The sequence below is a fragment of the Dipteris shenzhenensis genome, chromosome 16 (assembly GCF_047967505.1).
Source record: "Dipteris shenzhenensis isolate YYH24624 ecotype China chromosome 16, Dip_SZ_1.0, whole genome shotgun sequence".
Taxonomy (NCBI): domain Eukaryota; kingdom Viridiplantae; phylum Streptophyta; class Polypodiopsida; order Gleicheniales; family Dipteridaceae; genus Dipteris; species Dipteris shenzhenensis.
This window is the reverse complement of record NC_141611.1, coordinates 46,230,981-46,246,725: the sequence shown is the minus strand read 5'-3', so window position 1 is coordinate 46,246,725 and position 15,745 is coordinate 46,230,981. Positions and strand designations below refer to the sequence as shown.

Below are 15,745 nucleotides of genomic sequence, written 5' to 3'. Positions count from 1 at the left end.
ACGAGAGTAGTAACATATTACATATTGAGTTGGTGCCCCAGGAGAAAAAGATGATGTCTTTCTCCATTTTTTGGCTTAACACTTGCTTAATAGTGGCTGTGATGTAACCTAAGCATTGGCTCCCAAAATCTTAGTGAACATTAAAAATAAAAATTAGCCCCTATTACTATCATGGATGATGGGACACCTTCGGACTTGTAATTAGAAATCATGAAAGCCATGTTCCCCATGGATTAGTACTAGCCCTCCAGTAGTATACCCGCCGTATATATAAGATGGAGACAATCACACACAAAAACATATGCCCCTTTTCCTATATGAAGGGAGGGGGAGGGGCGGGAGGGGGGGGAGCGGGAGTAGAGGGGAGGGGAAGGGAGGAGGTGGGGGGGGAGGTACTTGCGCATCTGCCCACCACCTTTTCGTCTACATGTCATAGCCATGGCTCCTCCCTCCTCTTCTTCCTCGCCATCGCCCTTCTCCCTTTGTGCTTCTCTGTACTTGCCCTCATGTGATCTAAACATTGTATACTAGTGGCCCTAATGTGACTTAAAGCATGGTATTGGCCGTCATGCCACCGACAGCTTTCTTCTTTTGAAAGATGACATCATGTGACCTAAGCATTAGCTCTCATAGTATTTTTTGCCTGCCCTCAATGGGTAGGCCTTAGTAATCGTTTGGCTTCCAAATAGAAAAATAAGTATTTAGTTCTTTTTATGTTTACTTTTTTTTGGCATCCATTGATTGGAGGAGCATGTGAGAATCCCATGAAATTCTCCACCTTTTTTTCTCTCTCTCTTCTTCATCCCTTCAATCCTCTACTTTTTTCTCCCCCCCTACTTTTTTCTCCCCCCCTTTCTCTCTCTCTCTCTCTCTCTCTCTCTCTCTCTCTCTCTCTCTCTCTCTCTCGCTCTCTCTTCGTCTTTTTCTCCTTCTCTCTCTCCCTCGTCTTCTTCTCCTTCTCTCTCTTCCCCTCTCACTTCCAATTCATCCCCTTTTCTGCTCACCATCTAGGGAAGGCCACATCATGAATGAAATTCACCTTGTTTGTAATAATTCTTCCCCCATTTTAAAAGTTAGCCCTCCATAATACCCGCCCACAACACCCAAGCTCGAGTTTTCGATGTAAAAATGCTTCCCATAAAACCCTATATATAAGAGAGACGAGAGAGAGTCACGGAACACGCGGACACAAACACACACGTACTACCACCTTTCTTTTCTGCAACCATAGCTATCCATGGCTGCTCCTCTCCTCTTCGTCAACTTGTTCCTCGGCATCGCCCTCCTCCCCTTGTGCTCCTCCTCCTTCCTGCGCTTCCCCATCTTCCACCGTGAATCCCCCTCCTCCCCCCTCCGCTCCCCCTCCCTCCTCCCCGCCTCCTTCCCCCCCGACTCCCCCCTCCATCACTTCGTCTCCTCCGGTCTCGCGCTTCGCAAACGCCTACGCCCTCGCCGCTCCCACCGCCCTTCTCCTATCTTAGGTCATGTCTCCTACCTCGACAATTCTGGCACCGAAGTCTACCTCTCTGCCCTCGTGGGCTCCCCCCCCCAAGAACTCATCTTCACCCTCGACACCGGTAGCGAGCTCTGTTGGACCGGCTGCTCGCCTAGTTGCAAACCGTGTGACCTCCGTGGCCCGCTCTTTCGCCCCGCCCACTCCTCCTCCTACAAGCGGGTGCCGTGCACGTCCCCCCTCTGCTTGAACAGCTCAGGCTTCACTGGGGGACAGTGCAGCAATGACTCGGCTAAGTCTTGCTCGTTTAAGCTGCAATACGCAGACGGCTCGCATGAAGTTGGCTACCTGTCTGCCGACGTTTTGCACATTGGCAAGCTTGCCAAGCCCTTCGTTATTGGGTGTGCCGTGGTCGAGGTGGAATCTGCACCCTTGCCCACTTCCGGCCTCTTGGGTCTCAATCCAGGTCCCTTCTCATTCGCCTCCCAGCTGCTGGCCGGCAGCGGCTACTCGTCGAAGAAGTTTGCATACTGTCTTCTTGATCGCGTCACCAACTTGAATACTTCCGGAGTCATTCTATTTGGTGACTATAAACTTCCCACAAAATTGGCATACACGCCCCTGGTCCCTCCCTTCTCTCCACTGGGAGAACTATACTACTACCTCGATCTTCAAGGAATCAGTCTCGGGAAGGAACTTCTGAATATTCCGGCTTCCGCTTTCCGGTCCGATGCTTCTGCTAGGGGAGGCACTGTTCTCGACTCGGGTACAAGTTTAACTCGATTGGCGGATTCTGTTTACACACCCCTTGTCCAAGCTATGTTAAAGGCTACCGCTCATCTGCATCCCTTCTCTTCTAAGGAGACAGGAGATGTATGCTACAGGATCCCTGTCACTGCACGTGTTCTCCCAAATGTGCCAAGCATCACCTTCCATTTTGCGGGTGGCGTCGACCTCGAGCTGGGGGCTCATAGCATCTTGTACCTGGATTCAGTGGAGGGGAGAAACATGGTGCTATGTGCAGCTTTCACTAGGGTTGTCGATAACCCCGCTATGAACATAATCGGGAACTACCAGCAGCAAAATTACTGGATTGAGTACGACCTTTCGTCCTCGCGGGTTGGATTTGCACCGACGGCGAGCTGTAATCTGTGACAACTAGATGCAAAATGTTAGCAAGGACATAATAGATATGAAACGTGGCTGGAACCGAGTCATCTATTTGCAATAATATGAAAGAATTGTCATATTGTCGAGGAGAGAGAGCGAAGTGATTACAGGCTCGAGAAGAGCTGTCTACCATTCGCGATTCACGTGCGATGTGGCATTTGCCCACAATAACATAAGGCTAGTTGTATCTTCATGGTCTCTTGGTGAAGGCTTGTTGTAGGGTCCTTAGTTGTGTCTTCATGGCAGCTATTACCTCATGTTATATTTACCTCATGTTATATTGCATGGCTTCTATTACCTCATGTTATATTGCATCTGAAAAGTTAATAGGGTTGTATAAGACGTGGCATGCATTCGGGATTCATTGTTTTAACCAGGGTTAACTTTTAACTGTCCCATATTTCTAGAGACCACTAAATGAGCAATACTTGACATCATTTCTAAAAAAGAATCATCATTTTTGGAAAACTATTATTAAGCCCAATTATTGCCATTTAAGAAGCTTTCTCAAGAAAAATCCCCATACCTTATTAAAACTTATCAAAAATTGAGTTGTTTCTTTACCATCATGTTCAACACACAATAGTCAAAACAATTTCTACCATAGAAGCTTTTTCAAATGAGATGTTTTGAGTACACATGGGAAATCCTTATAACTTGTTTTAATAGGTAGAGAGAGACATTCCTAGTATAACATAAGCCTTATCACATGCTTTATGTAGAGATAGAAAATCCTTAGAACATGTTTTAGGCAGAGAGATTTTTTTCTTTGTGCATAGTTGATTAATGTCCTTACCTCATGTTTTGGGTAATTAAGATAATACTTAGAATCTCTGTACAATCTTGGAACTCTAAAACGACAGATGCCCCTAGAACATCAACTTTCCTACCCCCCTAGAGGACTATGATGAGTGCTTGACCAATGCTTGTGACTGTTCTGACAAAACGTCCCCCTTCAACACTCCAGCAAAGTCAGAGTACCCGGTCCTTCTTCTAACAAGGAAACCTCTCGCTATATATTAATGCACTTGGATGCTGGCCATTAATTAGGAACAAAGAGGGCAAATGATTATGGAATTTCTATAGTCTACGATCCTTTGTTTGTTTGACATTGATCGTTATAACCCAACGCTTGCATTTTATCAATCTTTGGGAGTCTGTGATCATCGAATCCTGCCATTGGTCGTTGCCCATGAGTCTGATATAGGGGACTTGCTAGAGAGCCAGAAAATCCTTTTAAAGCATGTTAGAAGACCTTCAAACAGCCATAGCTAGCTGTATATACCATCTTGGGCATTCCCATTCTTTACACAATTAAGCAATGACTCCATACTCTTTTGCGATCCTTTTTAGTTCAAACCAACCAGCTTTAAGCTAGGACAAGTGGCGCTATTAGTGTGCTCTCAGCCTGCTTGACCTTATGTGCGATTGACAGGGTGGGCCTGAGAATCGTAGTCCTTGCTGCTTCCATAATCACATTTGTAGCTCTAGAAATCCTTCAATTCTACTCTAGTATATATGATTATGTATACGTATAGTCCAGGCCCATTTCAACGATAGATTTATATTGCCAAAAGACAAATTTGTATTGCTGATTATAACGTATCATCCAGACCCATTTCAGTTGCTGCTTCCATAATAACATGTGTAGATATGGCAATCCTTCAATTCTACAACCCATTTCAACAAGCAACGTCCTATAGGCCTGTAACAAGTTCTAGTTTTTCCTGAGTGGAGACAAGTCCCACATGACAATTCTGCAAGGCAATGCTTCATAACAACTTTCGTAAAGTTTTGTGCACAAAGCTTTCTGCCGGGCCATAAAATAGAGATAGACAGCTAAAAAGCAGAGAGTCTACACTCTTGAAGATGTTCTAAGTGCTTCTTACCGAATGCTTGGTCTTAATATCTACCTGTAGCCTGTGTTCTTAGTATCTGCCTGTAGCGTGTCTTCTTTCACGACTTTGAAGAAGGAGTTGTTCGACTTTATGGCTTCTTGTTCTAGGAACCTCTCTCATCCAACATTGAAGTACTTCTCCAGTCTCCACTGAACAAATTTATGGGCGTGATTAACTCTTGCACATTCTTAAGAGTGAATTATTTCTATTAGTACTTAGTCTCTTGAATCTTAGTACTTATATGGGCTTTTCCACATGTATATGTCTACATCCACATATGCATTAACCAACCCTAAGAGCGATCCTTTGTTCGATTGAGTGAACCAAATTAGACAAGCTATTGGCACAAATCAATGTGTTGGAGTCAAGAAAGCTATTTTGAAAGCAGAGTTCATTAGTTTTTAGTGTAATGACTAATATTTTCCATACTAATCAAGAAGATGCCTTCCAATACAAAGTATCATAACGGAAGCCGATGGCGATAATTAGTTGACAACCTATAGTTCATGTTGAAGTAAAGGGAAAAAGTGTTGCATGCAAGACTTAATATAAAGTGCCCATGTGCCTTAATCTCACTACAAGGCATAGGCCCTTTTTCGACGAAAATACCGACGTTTTTTACACTAAAATTTTTTTTAAACGGGCGCAAAGCTTGTTATTAACGTCGTTATAAGCGTCGAAAAGAACAATCGCTATATAAGCATCGCTATATGGCGACGCTAATAAACATCGCTATATAGCGACACTGGTAAACGTCGCTATATAGCAACGATTAACAGAGGATTAACAGAACTTAAAAAAAGCATTACTGGGGCTAAATAGGGCCATAGCAAGCCCTATTTTGCCCCACTAATGTTTTTTTTTTTGTGATTACAAAAAAAAAAAATTATTACAAAATTTGCCTTGCGAAAAGGGTGATACAAAATCGCTCAAATGAAATGATCGAGCAATAAAAGCATATACATGTCGAAGATATACAACATTGTTTGTTACAAAGTTACCCTTTCAAAAAGGGTGATACAAAATCGCTCAAACGAGCCGATATACAAAATGATATATATGGCGAAGTATATGCAAATTACTACTACTACTACTCATTCAAATCGTCATCCTCCTCCTCGTCCTCGTCTTGTTGGCCTAAATATCCTTGGTCCTCGTGAGCTGTGCCTGCTCCCTGACCCTCGTGAGGTGCGCCTGATCCCTGACCCTCATGATCGCTCACCTCCAGTGATGGGACGCTCGAGCTTTGACCCTAAGAGTGAAACCATATTAATTAAAAACTAGATTGGAACTTAAAGAATAAAACAATTTAAAAAGTGAAATTACAAGTAGGAGTAGACTTATACCGTGCGAGCAGCCACCTCAGCCCAATCCACCATAGCTCCCATTGCCTCCTGCTCAATAAACCACGGCTTTGTTCCTATGTAAAACGCGCATCGTGTCTCTGCCTTTGTAAGAAGATGACCCATTGTAGCTTGTTATGGATCCAATTTATGAGAGTTAGATAAAGTGCATGTAATATGTAGTAAAATAAATAGAACAATACATTAAATGAGAAGAAGTAGACTTACCACGGTTGCCTCAAACGCCAACCGTCCGCCTACACCAAAGTGCGAAGTACCTACAGCATCCAATCGTGCTCTCGCAGCTCTCCTCTGACCCTTGAACATTTTGGGATGGTCCCTATTCTATTTCTTGAAGAACTTCCAATCAGCTTTGTCTACCCAGCTGGGTTTAGCCATCCCCTTTGCGATGGAAGTACGCAAGGTTGATCTACGATGCTTCAAGACCAAACCCATGCGCTCTCACATGTAATTCTCATTGAACTCCCAATTTGGCGGGTTAGGGTATTTTTGTTTTAATTCATCGATGACCGCCTGCTTCTTTTGGTCATCTTGATACCACCAATCAGTAGCAATGCCACTCTTGAAGTGGTGGCTCATCAACTGCCTCATGGTGGCCATCACTGCTTTGCCCTTTCTATCTTCTATTATCTCTCTGAAAGTCGTGATTTGATAGGAGAGGTCCTTGACTGGGTAAGAAAGACTCATGGTAGTGGTAGAGTCAGAGCAAGTGGAAGCTGTGCGAGCGCTTCCGGAGCGAGGAGTAGCAGTGGGAGTAGGAGAGGGCAAGGGACCTGACTGATACTGTTTCTCGGGACCAAGTGGAGACCTGTAGGGATGTGAGTGTGCTGACTCATCTACATCTCCTGTGTCAGCACAATATAAGCGGCCCCTCCTACTCTTCCTTCCCTTACGATAGGCAAGCACAGGTGATGATCCCTCGGTCAAAGAGGCACGAGGGGACGGCTGGGCAGTAGATCCAGCCATCGATGTAGGAGAGGAATTGCTGAGGTCCTCTGAGATAGCAAAGATAAGAATCTCGCTGCCTCCCCATCAGTCATCTGTGCTACAAACTCATTGGGACTCCCGACAAAGCCATGGGCTGCTAGCAAAGGAGTTCCCCGAGGGGTAGTCACAGTGCTACGTCCGAGAGGAGTCGGGCCACAGGTAGTCGCAAGGGTACGCCCCTGAGGTGTCACCTGAGAGGAATCAAAGTCCTCTCGAGCATAGAGATCGTGATGTCTCCTCCTGCGAGGCTGTCTGTACTCGTCGGACGTGCGACATGATCCCATGTCTAACGTAGACACAAACACAAAAATAAAAAACAAAAAACAAACTTAAGCATAGGCATAGGCATAGGCATAGGCATATGCTTATGAAAAGAAGACAAAAAGAGAGGAAGAGAGAAGAGAAAGAAGAGAGAAGGAGGAAAAAAGAAGAGAAAGAAGAGAGAAGGAGAAGGAGAACGAGAAGAGAAAGAAGAGAGGAAAAAAGGAGAAGGGTAGGCATATGCTTATGAAAAGAGATTGAAAGAGGGGAAAGAGTGGGAGAAAGCTTATGCTCATGCTCATGCTTATGCTTATGCTTAGGCATGAGCATATGAGCATAAAAGAAAAAGAGAGAAAGCTCAAGTATAAGCAAATACATATGCTTATGAAAAGAGATCAAAAGAGGGGGAGAAAGAGAGAGGAAAAGAGGAAAATGAGACATGCTCATGAGAGAAGGAAAGGAGGAAGAGGGGAAAAAGAGATTGAAAGAAGGAAAGGAGAAGGAGAAGGAGACATATGCTCATGCTTATGCTTATGCTTATGCATAGGCAAATACATATGCTTATGAAAAGAGATTGAAAGAGAGGAAAGAGGGGGGGAAAGAGAAAGGAAAGGAGGAAAAGAGGAGAAGGAGAAGGAGACATATGCTCATGCATAAGCATAAGCATAAGCATAAGAGAAGGAAACATATCCTCATGCTTCAGCTTATGCTTATGCATGAGCATAAGAGAAGGAGACATATGCTTATGCTTATGCATAGGCAAATACATATGCTTATGAAAAGAGATTGAAAGAGGGGAAAGAGGGGGGGAAAGAAAGAGGAAAAGAGGAGAAGGAGAAGGAGAAGGAGAAGGAGAAGGAGACATATGCTCATGCTTATACTTATGCTTATGCATGAGCATAAGAGAAGGAGACATATGCTTATGCTTATTCATAGGCAAATACATATGCTTACGAAAAGAGATTGAAAGAGAGGAAAGAGGGGGGGAAAGAGAGAGGAAAGGAGGAAAAGAGGAGAAGGAGAAGGAGAAGGAGAAAGAGACATATGCTCATGCATAAGCATAAGCATAAGAGAAGGAGACATATGCTCATGCTTATGCTTATGCTTATGCATGAGCATAAGAGAAGGAGACATATGCTTATGCTTATGCATAAGCAAATATATATGCTTATGAAAAGAGATTGAAAGAGGGGAAAGAGGCGGGGAAAGAGAGAGAGGAAACGAGGAAAAGAGGAGAAGGAGAAGGAGAAGGAGACATATGCTCATGGATAAGGATAAGCATAAGAGAAGGAGACATATGCTCATGCTTATACTTATGCTTATGCTTGAGCATAAGAGAAGGAGACATATGCTTATGCTTATTCATAGGCAAATACATATGCTTACAAAAAGAGATTGAAAGAGGGGAAAGAGGGGGGGAAAGAGAGAGGAAAGGAGGAAAAGAGGAGAAGGAGAAGGAGAAGGAGAAGGAGAAGGAGAAGGAAAAGGAGACATATGCTCATGCATAAGAGATGCATAAGCCTAAGCATAAGAGAAGGAAACATATGCTCATGCTTATGCTTATGCTTATGCATGAGCATAAGAGAAGGAGACATATGCTTATGCTTATGCATAGGTAAATATATATGCTTATGAAAAGAGATTGAAAGAGGGGAAAGAGGCGGGGAAAGAGAGAGAGGAAAGGAGGAAAAAAGGAGAAGGAGAAGGAGACATATGCTCATGCATAAGCATAAGCATAAGAGAAGGAGACATATGCTCATGCTTATGCTTATGCTTATGCATGAGCATCAGAGAAGGAGACATATGCTTATGCTTATGCTTATGCATAGGCAAATACATATGCTTATGAAAAGAGATTGAAAGAGGGGAAAGAGAGAGGAAAGGAGGAAAAGAGGAGAAGGAGAAGGAGAAGGAGGCATATGCTAATGCATAAGCATAAGCATAAGAGAAGGAGACATATGCTCATGCTTATGATTATGCTTATGCTTATGCATGAGCATAAGAGAAGGAGACATATGCTTATGCTTATGCATAGGCAAATACATATGCTTATGAAAAGAGATTGAAAGAGGGGAGAGAGGGGGGGAAAGAGAGAGGAAAGGAGGAAAAGAGGAGAAGGAGAAGGAGACATATGCTCATGCATAAGCATAAGCATATAAGAGAAGGAGACATATGCTCATGCTTATGCTTATGCTTATGCATGAGCATAAGAGAAGGAGACATATGCTTATGCTTATGCATAGGCAAATACATATGCTTAGTAAAAGAGATTGAAAGAGGGGAAAGAGAGAGGAAAGGAAGAAAAGAGGAGAAGGAGAAGGAGAAGGAGACATATGCTCATGCATAAGCATAAGCATATGCTTATGCTTATGCATGAGCATATAAGGAATCGTTTTGATCCAAGATGGTCGTACGTGATCCAAGTTGCACCACGAAGTAAGCAAATTTTTGAAGATAGAGATCTGTGGATATGGAGATGCCACTACCAATGCCGGATCCAATTGATCTAGATGAATCTAGCAAAGAAGATGAAGATCACAATACGAGCCAAGAGGAAGATGTGCATAATGACATCACACGGGAGAAAGATGAAGATCACAAGATTGAGGAAGATCACAATATTGAGGAAGAAGACAACGATCATCAAGAATCACCACACTTTATTGAAGAAGATGATCAAGTACTTTTAGGTGAACGTACGATGCTAGAGTACGATGATGATATAGGAGATCAACTCAGTATAGAGTTAGAGATAGACTTGTTTGGCGAGTTAGACTTGGCTCAAGATGAAACTGTTGATGTAAATGCTCTTCATTGATTTTTTTCATCTCAAACTTGGACATGAATATATGAGCTTCAAAGGCTTGATGTACATGCTCTCATACTTTTATTCTCTCAAAAGATCAAACATGTATGAAAATTTAAAAATTTTTTCCATTGGAGAAAACTAACTTTTAAGGTCGATATGAGAAAAAAAAAACTCTCTGTAAAACGTCGCTATAAAAAAGTATCTCAGTGTCGCTATATAACGACACTTACAATTCTGATAAAAGTCGCTATATAGCGACTTTAGAAATGGTTGCTATATAGTGATGTTTAACTAAAGTCGCTATATAGCGACCCTTGATGAGGCGTGTTTCCAATACCGATGATTAGCGCCCCACATGCGCTAAATGTCAGTACTTAAACATTGCAATAGGATCCGTGTGTAATAGTGTCTATTGCTCTTTTGAAAATCATACGTTGTTCCCTTTAGTGACTGTGTCTAGGCATTATCGCTTGTTCTAGATTTATTTCTCGTGATGAAAAAAAGCTGTAAATAAGGATTAGATCTCAAGACTCACACACACTAGTCCCCAAGTAAAAGATCAAAATGTTCTCGAGTTTTGCTTGTCTATCAATTTGGTTCGCATTTGAATCTATATTACTTAGACTGAAATGAACACTAAATGCCACACTCGTGTAGCATTATTTCTTGAATATGATTTTCTGTTTGAAAGAAAGAAATATATGCCTATGCTTCTTTAGTCTATGCTTCTATGTTTCTATATGCCTATGCTTCTTTGGTCTATGCTTCTATGCTTCTATGTTTCTATATCTTTATGCTTCTATGCTATTTATGCTTTATGCTTTTATATTTCTATAGTCTTAGTATGTAAGAATTCTAGCCTCGGGAGACTCCAGTCTCTTGACACAGTCTGCAATTCCCTTGGCAAAATGCTTATAGAATCAAGTCGTGCAATGTATAGTATGTAAGCAATCTAGCCTCAGGAGCACTCCGGTCTCTTAACACGGTCTGCAATTCCCCTGGCAAAATGCTTACATAATCAAGTCATGCAATGTATAGTATATAAGCAATCTAGCCTCGGGAGCACTCCGGTCTCTTGACACGGTCTGCAATTCCCCTAGCAGAATGCTTATAGAATCAAGTCATGCAATGTATAGTATGTAAGCAATCTAGCCTTGGGAGCACTCTAGTCTCTTAGCACGATCTGCAATTCCCCTGGCAGAATGCTTACTGAATCAAGTCATGCAATGTATAGTATGTAAGCAATCTAGCCTCGGGAGCACTCCAGTCTCTTGACATGGTCTGCAATTCCCCTGGCAGAATGCTTACAGAATCAAGTCATGCAATGTATAGTATGTAAGCAATCTAGCCTTAGGAGCACTCCAGTCTCTTGACACGCTCTGCAATTCCCCTGGCAAAATGTTTATAGAATCAAATCAATGATTGGAAACACATCTACATGCTCACAAGAATCAAACTATATAGTTGTGTGGGAGAGACAGGGAGGGAGGGAGGGAGGGAGAGAGAGAGAGAGAGAGAGAGAGAGAGAGAGAGAGAGAGAGAGAGGAGAATCTTACAAAAGCAACTAATTTTGTTTTATGTGCAGAAGGTAACATGGACAAGATAAAGAGTCATTAAAAATGCGTACTTTATGAATATAGATTCAAGGATGGATATTCTCAAAGTGTCTTTGCATGAGCTTGTTATCAAAAACCTAGGAAGATTTGGAAAAGTATTTTAACTTAGGGGAAAGAGGTATGGATAAGCTTTGTGTGGATCCTTCCTCTGATGTCATTACCACGATGAAGAATGAAGATCCACAATGGAATATGCAATATGAATTTCAAGATAATTTTTGTGTGAGTATTCACATAGAACTAGGGAGAGTTAAAAGTATTTATGAAAAACAGACAAGCACATTAAATCCTAGAGATACAAATAATAAAGAAGAGTTGATTGATTGGTTTTCCTCAAATTGGAAGGTAGTTATGAGTTCAAGAGCATTCAATGCCAGTTCTTCAAAAGAATGTGTCAATCCCATAGGATTGAAGATGCCATCTTTGTTTTTTCTTGAGAAGCAAGAGGTTCATGTACAAGAGAAAGATTATGTGCTGGGTGAAGGCTCATATGGAAGAGTGGTGAAAGGTAACATCATTGGTGTAGACTGATTTGATCCAAAAGAGACCTTTGCCACCATTAAGATTCGTAAGGTATCTGAAAAGACAAGTGAAAGGGAAGAGAGAAGGTCCATGCGAGAGTTAATGGCAAATATTGAAACAATGCAAGCCCAATTACCTCATAGAGCACTTGTTCGCATGATTGCTTGTGTGATAAATCCTCCAAGATTGGTATACCAGTATTGGAATGGGGAGACATTGGACAAATGGTCAAGGTTAAATGCTATGAACTCAATCTATGTGGGAGAGGAGCTAGACCATTTATCTCATGTCTATGCTCATGACGTAAATCTAGCTGGTACTTTGATGGGGACATTAAAATACATGCATGGAAAATATCTTTTGCATAATGACTTGCATCCTTCGAACATTATGCTTCACTTTGATAGTGAGTCTGATAAGGTCTTCATAGGAATTATCGATTGGCGATTAAGCAAGAGTGATAAGTTTGTCAATGATGGTAAGGATCGATGTGACCCTCAATTCAAAGAGCGATGCATGTGAAGAAAGCGGTTGGCTCCTGAGTTGTATACTTTTCCATATGCAAAGTTTTCCAAGGAAACTGATATTTATGCTATAGTCTTTTCATTGGAAAAGTTGTATCGGCTAGCTTACAAGTACTTTGTTCACATCCAAGATGCAACTAAGTTGGATCACTTAAAGCGTTGGTGGAAAAGGATAGAGGAAATGAGAAATCCTATTTCTAAAGCTAGACCTACTGCAACAGATGCTACTCATACATTTGAAGTTATATTCAAAGTCACATGTGAAAGTGCATTGTAACCTTTTGTAGCACTACAGTTTCTAAATAATATTCCAAAGATTGATGGTTGTCGTTCAAGTACATGATCTATTTATGTATATAAAAAACATGTCAACTTTTTTAATTTATTATTTTAAATGACTCGTTAATAATGTTTATGTAATATTTGTGTTAATACAAGCAAGAATTAGAAGGTCTATCATTATTTATTTTGATATAGTGTTTGCAAAATACTTTATTTTTCTCTCCTCTTGAACTAGAATATTGATCTTCAATAAATGCAATTAGCTCATTAATTTGTTTGGCCATGGTTTTGACATAGTGGGCACAATATCCATCTCTTTTTTCATTAGTGATTTAAATTATTGCATACCATTTAGTATTTAAAACTTATGAGTTTATTTATATTTTTCTCTTATTTTGATTAGGTATAATACTATTGATCATATCATGGCTTCAAAGACTTACATAAAGGTGTTTGACTATGGATCATCTGAGAAGAATCTTTTGGGATATGTTAGAGTACTTGGTGACTCTACCTATAGCATGATATGTAAGGAGATTATGCAAGATGGAATCATTGATGTCCCTTTTCATTTTGTTATCAAAGATGACAATGATGATGAAGGTTGCATACTAAATACAACACAAGAAGAACATTGGGAGCATGATTACATATTTGATGCTATTGGAAAGATCTATATGGATGCAAAAAAAAGATATGGAGTCATTTCTATAGTTCCAGTTATCATAGTGGAAGATGAGATAACCATTAAGTGTCAAATAAGGTAATTTTAGCTCTCTATGCATTCTACTTTTATCTATATCATCAAGATATTTATAATTGCTAATATGTTTGGAAATCTCTCAAAAAGATGAGGAAGTTATTAAACTCTATAATCGTGTTGTCTAGATGGAATGCAAAAGATGACACTCCCCTTTCGAAAAGGGTGATACAAAATCGCTCAAACGAGCCGATATACAAAATGATATACATAGCAAAGTATATGCAAACTACTACTACTACTACTACTACTCATTCGAATTGTCGTCATCATCCTCCTCGTCCTCATTTTACTGGCCTGATCCTTGGTCCTCGTGAGATGCGCCTGCTCCCTGACCCTCGTCAGATGCGCCTGATGATCCCTGGCCCTCGTGATCGCTCGCCTCCAGTGATGGGACGCTCGAGCTTTGACCCTAAGAGTGAAACCATATTAATTGAAAATTAGATTGGAACTTAAAGAATAAAACAATTTAAAAAGTGAGATTACAAGTAGGAGTAGACTTATACCGTGCGAGCAGCCACCTTAGCCCAATCGACCGTCGCTCCCATTGCCTCCTGCTCAATAAACCATGGCTTTGTCCCTGTGCAAAATGCGCATCGCGTCTCTGCATCTATAGGAAGATGACCCATCGCAGCTTGCAGTGGATCCAATTTACGAGAGTTAGATAAAGTGCATGTAATATGTAGTAAAACAAATAGAACAATACATTAAATGAGAAGAAGTAGACTTATCACGATTGCCTCGAACGCCAACCGTCCACCTGCACCAAAGTGCGAAGTACCTACGACGTCCAACCATATCCTCGCAGCCCTCCTTTGACCCTCGAACATTTCGGGATGGTCCCTATTCTGTTTCTTGAAGAACTTCCAATTAGCTTTGTCTGCCCCGCTACCATTTCCTTTGCGATGGAAGTACGCAAGGTTGATCTACGATGCTTTAAGACCAAACCCATGCGCTCTTGCATATAATTTTCATTGAACTCCCAATTTGGCAGGTTAGGGTATTTTTTGTTTTAATTCATCGATGACCGCCTGCTTCTTTTGGTCATCTTGATACTGCCAATCAGTAGCAATGCCGCTCTTGAAGTGGTGGCTCATCAATCGCCTCATGGTGGCCATCACTACTTTGCCCTTTCTATCTTCTATTATCTCTCCGACAACCCTGATTTGATAGGAGAGGTCCTCGACTGGCTAAGGAGGACTCATGGTAGTGGCAGAGTCAGAGCGAATGGAAGCTATGCGAGCACTTCCGGAGCGAGGAGTAGCAGTGGGAGTAGGAGAGGGCAAGGGACCTGGCTGATACTATGTCTTGGGACCAAGTGGAGACCTATAGGGATGTGAGTGTGCTGACTTGTCTACGTCTTCGGAGCAGCACAACATAAGCGGCCCCTCCTATTCTTCCTTCCCTTACGATAGGCACGCGTAGGTGATGATCCCTCGGTCGAAGGGGCATGAGGGGATGGCTGGGCAGTAGGTCCAAACGTCGGTGTAGGAGAGGGAATTGCTAAGGTCCTCTGAGATAGCAGAGAGAAGAATCTCGCTGCCTCCTCATCGGTCATCTATGCTTTAAACTCGTCGGGACTCCTGACAAAGCCATGGGCTGCTAGCAAAGGAGTTCCCCGAGGGGTAGCCACAGTGCTACGTCCAAGAGGAGTCGAGCCAGGGGTAGTCATAGGGGTAGGCCCCTGAGATGTCGCCTGAGAGGAATCAAAGTCCTCTAGAGCATAGAGATCGTGAGGTCTCCTCCTACGAGGCTATCCGTACTCGTCAGACGTAAGATGTGATCCCATGTCTAATGTAGACACAAACACGAAAACAAAAAACAAAAAACAAACATAAGCATAGGCATAGGCATAGGCAAATACATATGCTTATGATCAAAAGAGGGGAAAAAGGGGGAGAAAGCTTATGCTCATGCTCATGCTTATGCTTATGCTTATGCATGAGCATATGAGCATAAAAGAAAAAGAGAGAAAGCTTAAGCATAGGCAAATACATATGCTTATGAAAAGAGATCGAAAGAGGGGGAAGAGGGGGAGAAAGAGAGAGAGGAAAAGAGAAAAATGAGGCATGCTCATGAGAGAAGGAAAGGAGGAAGAG

General features: G+C 41.9%; 1 protein-coding gene across 1 annotated transcript; it reads left to right on the top strand.

The window, feature by feature from the left end:
• The first annotated feature begins 1,187 nt into the window (after positions 1–1,187).
• On the top strand, positions 1,188–2,827 carry LOC147893045 (aspartyl protease 25-like). Its single transcript, XM_087387659.1, has one exon. The coding sequence runs from the start codon at positions 1,238–1,240 to the stop codon at positions 2,606–2,608; it is 1,371 nt and encodes a 456-aa protein (XP_087243785.1). The 5' UTR covers positions 1,188–1,237; the 3' UTR covers positions 2,609–2,827.
• The last annotated feature ends 12,918 nt before the right edge of the window (positions 2,828–15,745 follow it).

Excerpts from the sequence above, each read along its gene's own strand:
- LOC147893045 (XM_087387659.1), top strand. The coding sequence starts at position 1,238 with ATGGCTGCTCCTCTCCTCTTCGTCAACTTGTTCCTCGGCATCGCCCTC.